The sequence below is a fragment of the Heterostelium album genome (genome assembly GCF_000004825.1).
Source record: "Heterostelium album PN500 unplaced genomic scaffold PPL_scaffold8, whole genome shotgun sequence".
NCBI lineage: Eukaryota > Evosea > Eumycetozoa > Acytosteliales > Acytosteliaceae > Heterostelium > Heterostelium album.
The window spans coordinates 1365912-1380927 of NW_008805070.1; the positions used below are offsets into that span (position 1 = coordinate 1365912).

Below are 15016 nucleotides of genomic sequence, written 5' to 3' on the forward strand. Positions count from 1 at the left end.
AAAAAACTAAACTTTAAAACTATTAAACTAAATTAAAACTATGATTGTGATAATTGTAACTATATCTGTGTATATATGAAAAAATAACAATGGATGAAGATTATAAAAAAAAAAAAATTAAAAATTATTAAAAATTAAATTCAAATGAATTGATGAAAAAAAAGATCGCAAGCTTTTTGGAATTTATAATGGTTTTTTGAGTTGAACCAACCCACACCGATCTATTTTCTTTCTTCAGATTGTTTGCGATTTTTTTGAGAAAAAAAAACAAGAAAATACCTTCTCTTTTTTTGGAACTTCCTTATTTGACAAAATAGTATCATAATAAATATAGTAAATTTTTAAGTTTTGTTGAATTCAACCAAATATTAATCAATCTTTCTGTATTTGTATATAGATAATAGAATTAATTTTAACTTATTATATATATGTTTGATTATGTGTATTTATTATATTGAAGAATTTTCTGAAATTTTCTGAGAGAAAAATAATATTTTTTTTAACAAAAAAATAACATGAGAAAAATTAATATTTTGTAATTAATAATGTGTCATTCAGATGTCACAAACAGCAGCACAATAAAAAAAAGATAGATTTGAGATATCACAGTCTAATCTCATTCACATTTTCCCACTAACATTTCCACGTATTTATGAATTTACTATTAACAACAAATTGATATTTTTAAGATATTTTATAAAATTAAATAATTTTTGGTATTAAAAGTTGTTTAAAACTATAAAAAAAATACAGAAATAACTTGGTAATCCTTTTTACTATGGGCGATGATTACAACTAATTTCTATTTTTTTTTTTTATGCAAAAATAGTTTGCCGAAAAAAAATGTTTTGAGGAAAAAAAACAATTGTTTTTTTCAACTCTTATTTAAATGGGTCAGATGATGTAGAAAAAACCGCAACCCTCTTAGCATGATCAAATAAGCATTGTTTGTGCTGATCAAATTTTTACCCTATTTATAAATAATTAATTCTACTTGCTCATATATTTCCTATTTTATCAAGATGAAATCAATTTCTAGTACTTTTTTGTTATTATTGTTATCTATTTTGAATTGTTATTTTTTCAGTATAAACACAGCAATTTCCCCACCCAATACAGCGGCTATTTATAATCCTTCGAATGGGCACTATTATCAATATCTAGATGAAAAATCTTTTACATATGGAGAGGCTTTAAATATACAACAAAGCGATTTCACCTCAAATATTTCAACAAGTTATAAATAGTTTGTAATCTAAATTTAGATTTGAAAACAAAAAACAAAAAAGAAATACTTACACTTTTCAATCAAAATTTTAGTTATTTATTAACTTTAAATGATTATGCGGAATATCAATTTATTATGAACCTTACTAAATCCATCCAATTGGATGTTTGGTTAGGAGCAGTTCCAATGGATGTCGACCAGAATAGTTGGGCATGGCGAAATGGTACTGCCAGATCACAAGCTTTCTACACCACCTACCCAGAGCGATGCTATCAGTTCTGTGGTGATTTCTCAGGAAATCTCAATACTTCACAGCCACACCTTTGGTTCCAAACCTATGGAGCCAGTTTGAATTTCTTTGGTGCCGATGCAACCTCAAAGAAATATGTAATCCTAGAATTTGAACAGTTTTCTGACGGTCCTATTTTAATGTACCAAGATTCAACAGCCACTGAAATTCCAATTACACTCAACAATATTGGAAGCATTACCGCAATAACATTCGAAGGTTCTAATTTTTGTAATTCCATAGTTCAAAATAATTTGGTTGCCAAGTGCCTTCTTTCGCCGTCATTGATAAAATCCGGAAGATCAATCCCATTGGTTATCACCAGCGGGTCCAATACCTGGACAACCACATACCAATTCAATTCTCCATGGATATTTTCAATGGTTCAAAAGGATGCCAACACATATATATTCCAAGGTATCAATTTGGATCTTGTCTCACCTATCGAAGCTTATCCTTTGTCAGTAAGTGGTACTCTTTACACACCATCTAGAAGTGCTTCCAGTGCCGGTATTCTTCAATGGACTATACCTGCCAATCAAGTTACTGCTGTTTCTAAATTAAAGATTCAAACCACACAATCTTTATATGTCACTATCAACAGAATAGCAATTTATGATGGTACAACTCAGAGATTCTATAGTTATTTCCCAAATATCAATAACTATCTTCTAGCCAGTAAAATTACAGCAGCATCAACATTGATGTATAATACTGCCATTCCTGCTTTGGATGTAGTTTCCAGTAATCTCAATACATTCTTTAACCAAAAACTTGGATTTTCCGGTTCAAACTATTGGACATCGATTACTGTCAACTCCAGTGGAACCTTTTGGAACAACCAGCCGATCACCGCTACTATTCAAGGTACAACTCAAGGTCCTTACTACTTTTACAACTCTCTGGGACCTAGCATCGTTGGAATGTCTCAAGCCGAGGCAGATGCATACGTTGGAGTTAACATGGGTGTTATTCTCGTCTACGGATATGGTGAGGCACTAATGTCCACACCTTACAGCTTTGGTTCCGACGCAGGTACCGGTGCCACTTTGGTAATCCCAATGATTTCCAATTTCTTTGCACCGGAAGTACAAATCACCTCAAATGTGAGCAGTATTGTAACCACTGCCGAATTTAACAGCAGATCTATTTTCGTAATGGTTCCAAAAGCTACAAATTATGACATCGTCTATGCCAAAGTTACAATTAAAAGTAACTACACTCAAGATAGAACCATTACATTCAAATACTCTATCAATAGTAAGTTTTTCATTACTATTTCTTTCACATATATATTTATTTATTTGTTTTAACAAAATATAAACTTTTTTCTAGCTCCAAATATTACATCTGTTACCTTCAATCCAACCACAGGAAGGTTAGCAATAACTGGTACTAGTTTTATATATGGTTTACAAGTTAAGGGATTCAAAAACATATGGACTGGTTCAGAGGTCAACGAGTTGGGATATATGTTCCAAGATTTCCCTGGTACATACCAAATTTATCTTGTAGATACTTTTAATACAGTTAGAAGCCCAACATTTAGTTTTACAACACCCAACTTTTCATGGTATACTTATAAAAGTGGTGATGTTCCAATGGAACCAAGCAAAATGACAGTTACCGGTGTTGAATTTGGTAGCAATCCTAGCTTTTATCAGCAAATCAAATCAATTAATTCGGAAGTTCTAGCAACAATGATCAACACATCGGCTTATGAACTTTCGTTACCAGCAAGTCAAACATCAGATGTAAGCTTTTATATTGTATTAAATAATACAGGAATTAGCACACTTATGAATTACCAATCCAGCAGGTATATGAGTAAGTTACCTTAAACTTTTTTTAATTTCAATTAAATAATTAACTTTTTCTTTGCGAAAAAAAAAAGATCTTGGTATAAATAATATAAAACAAAACAGAACGTTGTTAACAATTTACGGATCATATTTTAACTTGTATAATGGAAATTTCCAATTTAAAATTGGAAACAGTTCATTCAATGCCGAATGTCCACCAACATCTTCAATCTGTCTAGTCACAATGCCAAAAGAAGCATCAAATGGTGTGTTTTCTATTTTATCAACACCTTCTAACTTGTTAGTTTACAACACTTCCAAAATATGGAGTATGTATATTTAAATCTATAATATTAAGTGTAATTTCATGATATTCATTTACTAACTTTAATTTATCAAAATGAATCAACCAATTATTTAATCATATATTTAAATAGGACCACTTATTACTTATATCAGTAGTACTACTGTAACACTTGAAAGTGAAATCTCTTTGAATATGCGGTTTATTGATGTCGATACCCCTGCCTATACATTGTTCGATGATAAATACCTAGTACCCACTCAAGCCAGGTCCACAGATAGCTATGTATTGTATCAATTCAGCGAATGGGTTGGAGTCCACAATTTCACACTAAAAAATATAGCCACTGGAGAATCATCTGAGCCTATTGCAATGACTTTCCATGGTCCAATTGTATCAGGGGTCACTGTAAATCCAAATAATATATCACAAATCACAATCAATGGAACCTATCTTGGATTTTCTAACCTCGTCAACTACAATATTTATCCATTGGTATTACCTGTGGTAACCGGAATCTCTACCCAATCATTGTCTCCAACCATCTACGATTCTCATGTATTCAGATACTTTAATCTGGAGTTACCAAACGATGCTCGTTCTGGACAATTCAAAATTACAGTTGCCGGTCAGACCAATACTAGTAGATTAGTATTGCCACCGGTTGTAGAATCAATAACAAAGCTACCAGTTGTCGGAGGAGCAGTTACGATAACCGGAAAGTTTATTTCACCACTATCTTACTCTGGAGAATCTGTTTTACAGGCATCATTCGATGGTGTTTTGTGTCCAGTGAAATTGTTGAACCAAAACTATCCATTTATGGTCGAAATCTCCGGTGTTCCAGGAGGAATTGGTTCAAAATCACTCAAGCTCTACAACTTTAAAGAGTATTTCATTTACAATGTTACCTATCAACCGCCAACTGTTATATCTGCTTCATCTACCTATGAAAATATACAAGGTAAAGTTACTGTATTTGGAACAAACTTTGCCAACATAGGTTTGTCTGTGACAATTGGTAACGCCACATGTGCTAATCCAACTGTGTTGGATCCTAGCACTGGAACCAAGTTAGAGTGTGATTTTCTATCAAACGTTAAAGCCAATGGTACTCTTGTTGTAAATGTAACAGTTGGAGATCAGTTTGGTTTTGCCGACAAATTCATTTACTATCCACCTCCATCTGTGTGTGTAGGATGCAACACACAGAATGGTCAATGTGTAAATGGTTACTGCAAGTGCAATATTGGATATGTTGGTAACAACTGTTCGAATTCGATTAACACAGAGAATAAACTGACCCCAGTGATTGACACTCCACAACCAAAGGATAATACAGTCACAGTTGTTCTAGGTTCCAACGAGAAGAACGTTCAATTCAATATCTCCATTCACACTATCAGTGAGATGAATGAGATAGGTGTAGCTGTTAAAACATATAAATTCTCAGATATCAAGTGGTCTCTCGAGTCAACAACCGCAACTAATAACACCTATAACTACATCGGTAAATTCGATTCCGATGCCAAATTGATAATTGCTGTCGAAATTATTGTATTCACCAATCAAACAGAATACAACTTTGAAGGTGACATCTTCCCGGTTCAAAACAACTCAATGAAATATGTCATCACCATTACCAACTGGACATTCGCAGATAAACTCAACACATTGGAGCTTGCATTCCTCTCAAAGGCAGACACAAGTGAAACAAAATGTGGTGGAGCTGTTCAACCTAAATTCGGTGATTCCTCTGTCAACAGTCTTAAATCATTGAGAACGATGGAGATTGTGCAAGGTGATATCATTTTGACTGCCTATTTCTCCGATAGAATGATATTAGACGGCAGAGTTGTATATAGCAAGGTATCGGCTCCTACCGACGAAACCAAAGATGGTTCTCTCTTTGTATTGACAACAATGTCGATCCAGCATTTTGAAAATCAAGTAGTTCTAGATCCAAGCTTTGCAGCACTACTTGTATCCGACGATGAATCCGAATGTTCATCATCCAACAATAACTGGAAGTTACCTGTTATCGTAGTATGTAGTGTGGTGGGTGCCGTATTGATTGCGCTTGTAGTAACAGCCGTCATTAAAAAGAATTTCAGATATAAACTTAAAAGTGCAACCATCAAGTTGAGAAGTCTTTCAAGATCAAGCAAAAAATAAATAAAAAAATAAATAATATGTTTGTGAAAGACAGATACAAAATTTTGTTAAAATTTTTTTTTTTTTTTTTTGATCAAAAAATTTAAAACCGTTTTGAAAACCATCACTCAAACCACGATCATTCCGACCAAAAGTCATTAAAAAAAATCTAAATATAAATATAAGTTTTTTTTGAGAAAATAAAAAGCCTTACCACCATTTTGATCAATAAAAATTCAAATAAAAGATGTACTTTGTGGTGGATGAAATACTTAAAAATTTCGATGATTTTCGATATCGATTTTTTTTTTTTAATAGGTACTTTAAGACTTTTTGGTGCAACATTTTCTAATGACCGGAGCGAACAACTTTATATATTTTTTTATTTATTTTATTGTTTCTTTTAAACTACTATATTTTTAATATATCTTTTGTATAAATTAATGAAAATATTTATTATTTTTATTTTTATTGGATTATTTCTATCTATAGCTTCAGGATTTGTAAATCAGTATGCTTACCCTAATCCTGCAAATGGACATTATTATCAACCTCTAGATGATTCAAATCCAGTCACATATGAAGAGGCTTTAAATTATCAAGTTACATATACTAATATGTCATCAAGTTATAAATAGTTTGTATTATTTATATAAATTATATATTTTTTTAATTTAACTTTTTTTTTTTTTTTTTTTTTTTAGTTATTTATTAACTTTAAATGATTATGCGGAATATAAATTTATATTAAATCTAATGCATGATATGCTAAATTTAGATATATGGCTGGGAGCAGTTCCAATGGATGCCGACCAGAATAGTTGGGCATGGCGAAATGGTACTGCCAGATCACAAGCTTTCTACACCACCTACCCAGAGCGATGCTATCAGTTCTGTGGTGATTTCGCAGGAAATCTCAATACTTCACAGCCACACCTTTATTTCAAAGCTTATGGAACCGATATGAATTTCTACCCTGCAAGCGCAACCGACAAGAAATTCATGGTTATAGAGTGGGAACCCATACCAGATGGACCAATTCTTACATTCCAAGAGATGAACTCTCAGTCTATAAATGTTTTAAACTTTAATCAGTCAAACATTGTCAGTATGACTATTGATGGAGTTGCTTGTCAATCATTTAAGTTCGAAGGTGTCTTAACTAAATGTCAATTACTCGCTAGCTTTGTAGCTTCCAGCAAAATTTATAAGGTTGTATTATCCTCAGCTACGCAGACATGGACTACCACATATCAATTCAATGTGCCATGGGTTTATTCCATCAGAAACATACAAGGAACAGCATATAGATTATATGTGACTGGTGCGTCAATGGTCGCTACAGAGTCCAATTTCCTGGTAGTTGGTACTAGTCTAAAGGGAACACCAACAAGAACTACAACAAATTTAGGACTAGACTATTGGGATATAACAATTTCAGATGCCTTCAACAAAGTCTATTCCATAAAACTAGTTTTTACAAATGCACAAATATATGTGTCCATCAACAGAGCTGCAATTTTTGATAGTGGAACTCAAAGATTCTATAGCTTTTTCCCAAATGTCAATGATTACTCTGTCGCTAGTAAAATCATGCAGTCTTCCACTTTGTTATTCGATACACCAACTCCTGCACTGGAGGTTATTAGCGCCAGTCTCGGTAATTTCTTCACAAGTCAGTTTATGGTCGATGGAATTGCCAACTATTGGACTGTTATCACAACAAATTCAACTGGAACATACTGGAATAACCAACTTCTTACTCTGACAATCTCTGGTTCTGTCAGTGGCCCATTTTACTATTTCGATAGTAGCTCAAAGCAAATCACTGGTGTAACACAAACTCAATTAGCATCAATAACAAACCCACCCAATTTCCATGTCATTCTTGCCTATGGTTATGGTTCATTGACCTTTGATACCAAACCTCAAATTTATTCTGTAGATGCTCAAGTTGGTGGAGTTGTGTCCGTTGCAATGAGTTCTAATTTCTTTTCAGTCGAACCAGTTCTTACCTGCAACTATACCTTAGGTTCACCTACAGTTAACTTTTTGTCAAAAACTTTTTCAGTTCGTGCTGCTGCTGGTTCTGGAGTTAACTATATCAGTGTTCAAATTGGTAATTCTTTTGAAAACAAAATGAGAAATTTCACAATTAGACAGGTTTATAATCGTAAGTTGTTTTTTAAATTTATTTTTATTTAAAGTCTAACTTTTTTTTAATTTTTTTTTCTTTAGCACCAACCATTTCCAATATTGTTGTTTTTAATGCTCTAGTTACTATTACTGGATCAAGTTTTGCTACACCCATTAAAGTGAATGGTGTTAATTGTAGTGGTCCCGCTATTGATGCAGGTGGAAGAATATTATGTCAACTTCAAGATCTTCCTTCTACTACGTTCAATTGGCAAGTTTCATCTGCTGGACAACTCTCAAATTTTTACACTTTTACAACTCCTATTTACTCCTGGATCACCAGTGTGCCAACCAAAGTATCATTGGAGCCAAGTACAGTCACAGTATCTGGAGTCTACTTGGGATCAAATCCGACTTTTTTGATTTCAGGAAGTTCAGTGCAAGGCAGATTAATTAATAGTTCGTATTTCGAAGTCGATGTACCAGGAAATCTATACGCAGGTGGATCAGTTTTTTATAACCTCGCCAATACTGGAAACCCCGTCATTAATAATGGTGTTTTATACTCAACCTATACAGGTCAGTACTATAAATTTTAAAATATAATTCAATATATTAATTTATAATTCAATAGGTCTTACAATTTCCAACAGTAATATAACACAATACGGAAAGACGATAACAGTTACAGGTGAAGATTTTAATTTGTACAACGGAAATTTCACTTTTGTAGTTGGAAATTCAACTTTTGATGTTTTATGTCAAAAACCAAATCTATGTATTGCAACTGTTCCTGACACAGCCAGCAATGGTGTATTTACAATACTTTCAAAACCTTCCAATTCTTATCTTTTTAACGAAACTAAAACTTGGAGTAAGTATTTAAATTAAATAATTAGTTTGAATTTCGATTACTAATAAAATAGTTCTTACTAGCACCTGTAATTTTGAAAGCTATTCCTCCTATTGTTGATGTAAACGGAGGTATGGTAGTATCAGCACTTTTTATAGATAGATTATTGGCTGTTAAATATTATCTTAATGGAAAATATCTAGTATTTGGAAAGTCTAGAAGCGGATATAATACCACACTCTCAAACTTCCCAAAGTTTGTTGGTTCCTTCAATCTTACTTTTGTTAATTCCAATTTGAATCTCATATCGCTTCCTTATGGGATTGACTATCCTGGTCCCATTATTAGCAGTGCCATAGTCAATCCAAATAATATCGATGAATTACTGTTTACTGGTAGTTATCTTGGTTTCAGTGATACAGATACTTATCCAGACGAACCTCTCAGTATTCCTGTTATATCAGGTCTCTCGAAAACCAGATTTGGACCAACCAATTACGATGTCAACAAACACATTTTCGACAACTTTACAGTCACTCTTCCTGATGATGCCAGATCCGGTATTTTTAGTATATTGGTTGGAAAGAAGTTTACCTTAGCCAGAATGAACTTAACACCAAAGATAGATACCGTAACTAAATCACCTGTACCTGGTGGCTTCATTACAATCACAGGAAAATATATTTCACCAATATCTTTTGATGGTGTTTCAGTAATGAAAGTCTATATTGATGACCAACCAGCAAATGCTACTTTGCTTACGCAAACCTATCCATATAATGTTGAAATCAGCATGCCAGCTGGAATCGGATCCAAACAACTAAAGATGGATAACTCGCTATTCAATTCTTCTGTTACCGTCTACTATGAAACTCCATCAATTTCATCAGTTACATCAACCTATTTTAACACAAAGGCACCAGTAACTATTTTTGGTTCAAACTTTGGAGTTTTCCAACCATTCTCTGTGACAATTGGAAACAAATCATGTGACAATCCTAAAGTAGAATCGACCCAAATCATATGTGATTTTGCATCTGATGTACCAAGCAATGGTCAAAGTTTAACCGTAAATGTAACTATTTTTGGACAATCATACTTATCGCAAGGATTCATTTACCTTCCGGATTTTGTTAAATGTGATGGATGCAGTCCAGTAAATGGACAATGTTTGAATGGATATTGCAAATGTTTGAATGGATTTACCGGTATCAATTGCACAACTGAAATTATACTACCAACTCAATCAGAGGTAAAGAATATTGATCCTCCAAAGCCACAGAATGATACAGTTACAATGGTACTTGGTTCAGCAGAGAAGAATGTCCAATTCAATATTTCAATTGTTTCGATTACAGAGAGAGATTCATCAAGCAATCCCGTAAAGTCATATCAATTTTCAGATATCAAATGGACATCAGAGTCAACGAATAGCTCTCTAGTATTCAACTACAAAGGAAAGTTTGATGGCGATGCCAAATTGACAATCGATGTGGAAACAACAGTTTTCACCAATCAATCAGAATACAACTTTCAAGGAGATATCTTCACAGTTCAAAACAATTCAATGAAATATGTAATCACAATTTCCAATTGGACATTTGCTGATAAACTCAACACATTGGAACTTTCATTCTTGTCAAAGGCAGACAATTCTAAATCGGTGTGTGGTGATGATGTTCAAGCCAAAGTTGGAGGAACATCAAGCAACAGTCTTAAATCATTGAGAACAATGGAGATTGTTCAAGGTGATATCATTTTGACAGCCTATTTCTCTGATAGAATGTTGGTTGATGGTAGAATTGCTTACAGTAAAGTTTCACAACCTGAAACTGACAGTTCAACAGCAGGATCACTCTTTGTAACAACAACGATGACCATTCAACACTTTGAGAATCAAGCCGTTATCGATCCAAACTTTGGTGCTCTTTTGACAGTAAGTGATGATTCTTCAAGTGGTGGATGTTCGACTTCCGAGAAAGAAAACAAATGGAAACTACCAGTGATCATCGTTGGTAGTATATTAGGTGCTACACTTATTGTATTATCAGTTGTTATTATTAAAAAGAAATATAAATACGAATTTAAATTGGCAACAATCAAATTAAAGAGTTTATCAAAGTCCGACCGACGACATTTGTAGATAGTAATAACATTTTAAAATAAAAAAATAATTTTAATTTTATGAAAAATCAAAATCGTCGTCTTGAAATTCTAAAAGAATGTCGTGTATGAAGGCGGAAGGTAAAATACCACCTTTTATAATATGATCATCAGTGGTCAAAATAAAGGATTCATTATATCTTCTAAAGTTAAAATTTTGCATCGATATTAACTGGATATTGGATATGGTTGCTGGTAGTGTATCCAATGGGTTGTTGTAAAGGAATTCAGACACAACTGTTATTGATTTTACTGAGGGTGGAATTGCACCTTCTGGAACAGTATCAAGGTATCCAGAGAAATCAATTGTTTCTACACCTTGTTGTATCAATCCAACTGGTATTGTTTGACCGTACATCTGATCACTAAAAGTTAGATGTTTGACGGATTCTGGGATTACCTGACTAACAGACAAGAGTTGAAGGTCTTTTAACAAGTCGCCAACTGGTAGAGAATAGAAATCATCAGGTAATGGCTTTTCATGATTGTTTGGTGGTCTGAAAAATTGAAGATTGCCAGGTAACTGTCCGATAGGATATTTGGTTTTCGCGGTTGTTTCTCGAAGATCGATAGATTCCAAGCTACTAAAGTCTGCAAATACGTCTGCTGTGAAATGTATTTTAGAGTTGTTGATTTTAAATCTCTTAATTCCTGTTGGTAGGATGCTCTTCTGTAAAGTGAAATAGAAACTACAGTTAAATGCTAGATCCTCCACAGTTTCTGGGATGTCCAAGTATTGATCACCCAACTCCAAAGTAATAACCATTTTCTTTAGATTCTGGTAATCTTTCAAATTCATTGTAGATTTTAGATTAATCCATGCCGTTGAATTGATCTCAATGGTTTGTATTGATAATGGTAAGGATGCGGGTTGTTGGTCACCGATAATATTCGCTGAAAAGTAGTGAATGTATAGTGTCTTTAGGTTGGGTGGAAACGACTTGATTGCAACTATAGGATTTCTCTGGTCAGTAACTCGGAATCTTAATTCAGAGAGTGAATGGAATATATCGAAATCTAAAGTGATCGGGTCCATTGATTTATGTCTCACTGTCAGACTTTCTAAAGATGATGGAAGGTATGGTAGGTAGGTAGATTCTATTTCCATCACCTTTAGATTGCTTGGAAATTGGTCGAATGCTACATCAACAAATTCGGAGAATGCCAAAGTGTGTACATTGGAGTGAGCCAACTTTTCTTTAAAGTTACTGGTAAGTCTCAGATGATTAAAAGATTCGCCAAGAATGATAATTTCTTTGCAATGTTGATCTATTTCGAAATTATTGAGATCTTTGTAGTCTGATATACATATACGATAATAGTTGATTGATCAGATTGAATGATTTTTAAATATTTTTCTCTAAACTATATCACATACAAACAATATATATTTTATGAAATTGATCTAGCATCGGCTGATCATTGTTTAGGATTAACAACTGAGAGTAATGTTTATGTTTGTTTTTCTCGACGAGTCTATCATAAATATCTCTATAGGAATTGAAATAAAAAGAACTTGAAAGAGTAAGCTTATTTCTGATGTTATCTTGAACAGTTTCTAAAAAGTTTAGATATGCATGTCTTTCATAATAGAATCTTCTGCAAACTAAACTAAAGCATATTCTATCGACGATATCTGATAGATTTCCTATGATTCTTGATAATATAATATGTGATAAATTTTCAAATAGATTTGACATTTTGAAACAAATATATAAAAATATTGTAAATCTTAATGTTTTTTTAAAATTCTTCAGCATCGTTTTTGTTTAAAAAAATTTTGAAACAAATGAATCAAAAGATTTTTTGAACTATAAAAAATCAAAAATTTTATAGAAATAATAGATATTTACAAAACTAGTATTTAAATTTTGTTTCATTCAAAATCTATTTAAATTACAACAATAGTGTTAAAAAAATCAACATGTTTATTTTTTATTTTTAAATTTTTTTTTTTTTTGGAATTAATGTTCAAGGAAGTTAGTTTTGTTTTGTTCAAGTATTTTTAATTGATGATAATTAATATCAATACAGAATATAGGTGATATACACATATCAAATTAATTTCTTGTAGAAAACTTATTTCGATTAAGTTTGGGTGTAAATGTTTTATCTTCACATAATTTAAAATAGTTGTCAAACAAAATTAAAAATATAAAAAAACAAACCGATCATATCATTAATTTAGTTGAGTTTTTAATTTTTATTCATTTTTATCTTATCCATTTAGCACCTTGGAATCTTGATGGTGTACTATCAACTTTCTCATACACAAATCTAATACCATTTAATTCATATTCAATATTGAGTGAAGTTGGTACTACAAAACCAAAGGTATAGGATTGACCCGGTTCAAGTAAAACTTTTCCAGAGCTCCAACCAATTGGAAATAGGCAACATTCTCCATAGATTCTTGTCAGATTGAAATTCCATGAAACTGTGTTTTTGTCATATTCAATGGAATCACAGATGTTAATTCTCATACCAAAGAAGTACAATGGCATTGGATGGGTATTTGTTACTGTGAAATCATATAGGCTTAAGGATTCTTTTAAATTTACCATCCATTGAGATCTAATTTGTTTTTCTACTTTTACTAAAGGATTGACTGAAAAAAAAAAGTGTTTAAATTAAAATTATAGGAAAGATAATGAAATTTAATTTAATTAATTTTTGAATATTTACTCTGTGGAAAACATCTTAATATATGATCAAGATTAACACAGATGGTATGTGTTTCATGAGGACATTGTTCTTCACATGTTATATTTCTTTGTGGCTCAGAGGGAATAGTTGTCGAGAGACAACCGTTTAAAATTGAAACTATTATAAATAAACTTAAAACTAATTTCATTCTTTGGTTTCTAAATATGTTTGTTCTAATTTTAAATTCAAAACATTGTTTAAATACTTTTTAAAAATAAATTAAATAAAATTTTGTAAATAAATCTTTACAAAATGTATATCTATAAATTTTCATTCACCTATAGATACAAAACTAATTATTTTTTGACAAAGAATAATAGAATGGATTTCCTCTTAGGGTTCTATAAAAGAACTATTAATATTTATCATTATTAGGAAATCTATTACTATTAATAACTTTCAAGAAAAAAAACCTATTATTAATTTTTTGTAATTTAAATAATATTTTTAAAAAATCTATAAAAAAAACAAATATATGTAAAAAATAAAAAATTAAATGTGTTAAATTTATATTACTCTCCCCACACAAAACTGGTCAAGTGAGAAAAATTTAATAGACAAAAAGGTGGAGAGTTAAAATCGAATCTCCACAAAGAAAAGCAAGAAAACATATCTGAAAGTTGACCTGATTTTATCTATAAATAATAATTGGAAAATAATAATAAGTTAAATACTAATAATGATTATTTATTCAGGTGATGATGTGGTTTAGATGGTGCAGATAAAACAAACAACCAACAACATATAAAATACAGAGAGCAAAAAATTACCCAAAAAATGAACAAATTTGGCACGGCTTTTGCAAAACAAAAAAACTACCTATAAAATGAAAGAACACATTTTAAAAGACTTGAAAGATAAATCAATCACTCGAGAGAAATTTGGAACAAATACATAGAAGTGTTGGATCAATCTATGAATATGATTGTAGAGATAATAGAAGAGAATATTACTCTAAAATCAGAGCTATTAAAGATGTACAATTAAATTGTATCAAAAGAGAGCGTTTTTTATTGAGAAATACATCAAAGAGGTCAAGTGAAGATAGCTAGATATTGATCGGTGGTATGAAGAAGAAGAAAGAAGAAGAATCAAAAACTAGTTCAATAGAAGAGTTGAATCAAAACAAAAAGAAGAGGAAGAGGAAGAATAGCTGATGATTGTGAGACTAAGCAAAAAAGAGAGAAAAACTATTAGGTTTACTCATATTAATCGATATCTTACAAACAGTCCGAAAAGAAAAAGTAAAGTATTTTGAGATAGAAGCATCCAAGATATCCAATGAATATAAAAATTATTTTGTTTAAATTTGATTTAGATTTATGTTGCAATTGCCACGTGTTCTTGTAATTTTTTATTTAAAGAAAATATCAGATGGAAA

General features: G+C 31.8%; 4 protein-coding genes across 4 annotated transcripts; 2 read left to right on the forward strand and 2 right to left on the reverse strand.

Moving 5' to 3' along the window:
- Nucleotides 1-515: 515 nt before the first annotated feature.
- PPL_08167 (uncharacterized protein) lies at nucleotides 516-5798 on the forward strand (the record flags this gene model as incomplete). The annotated part of the gene is made up of 6 exons (XM_020578991.1): nucleotides 516-535; nucleotides 1088-1246; nucleotides 1321-2777; nucleotides 2853-3336; nucleotides 3515-3585; nucleotides 3757-5798. 6 exons carry the CDS (start codon nucleotides 516-518, stop codon nucleotides 5796-5798), a joined length of 4233 nt encoding a protein of 1410 aa, XP_020430830.1.
- Nucleotides 5799-6220: 422 nt separating this feature from the next.
- PPL_08168 (uncharacterized protein) lies at nucleotides 6221-10842 on the forward strand (the record flags this gene model as incomplete). Its single annotated transcript, XM_020578992.1, has 6 exons — nucleotides 6221-6414; nucleotides 6482-7950; nucleotides 8016-8492; nucleotides 8548-8787; nucleotides 8850-10784; nucleotides 10835-10842. 6 exons carry the CDS (start codon nucleotides 6221-6223, stop codon nucleotides 10840-10842), a joined length of 4323 nt encoding a protein of 1440 aa, XP_020430831.1.
- A 106-nt stretch (nucleotides 10843-10948) lies between these two features.
- Nucleotides 10949-12629, reverse strand: PPL_08169 (uncharacterized protein; the record flags this gene model as incomplete). Its single annotated transcript, XM_020578993.1, has 2 exons — nucleotides 10949-12198; nucleotides 12308-12629. The coding sequence occupies 2 exons, from the start codon at nucleotides 12627-12629 to the stop codon at nucleotides 10949-10951; spliced, it is 1572 nt and encodes a 523-aa protein (XP_020430832.1).
- Nucleotides 12630-13142: 513 nt separating this feature from the next.
- On the reverse strand, nucleotides 13143-13783 carry PPL_08170 (uncharacterized protein; the record flags this gene model as incomplete). The annotated part of the gene is made up of 2 exons (XM_020578994.1): nucleotides 13143-13537; nucleotides 13615-13783. The coding sequence occupies 2 exons, from the start codon at nucleotides 13781-13783 to the stop codon at nucleotides 13143-13145; spliced, it is 564 nt and encodes a 187-aa protein (XP_020430833.1).
- Nucleotides 13784-15016: the final 1233 nt, after the last annotated feature.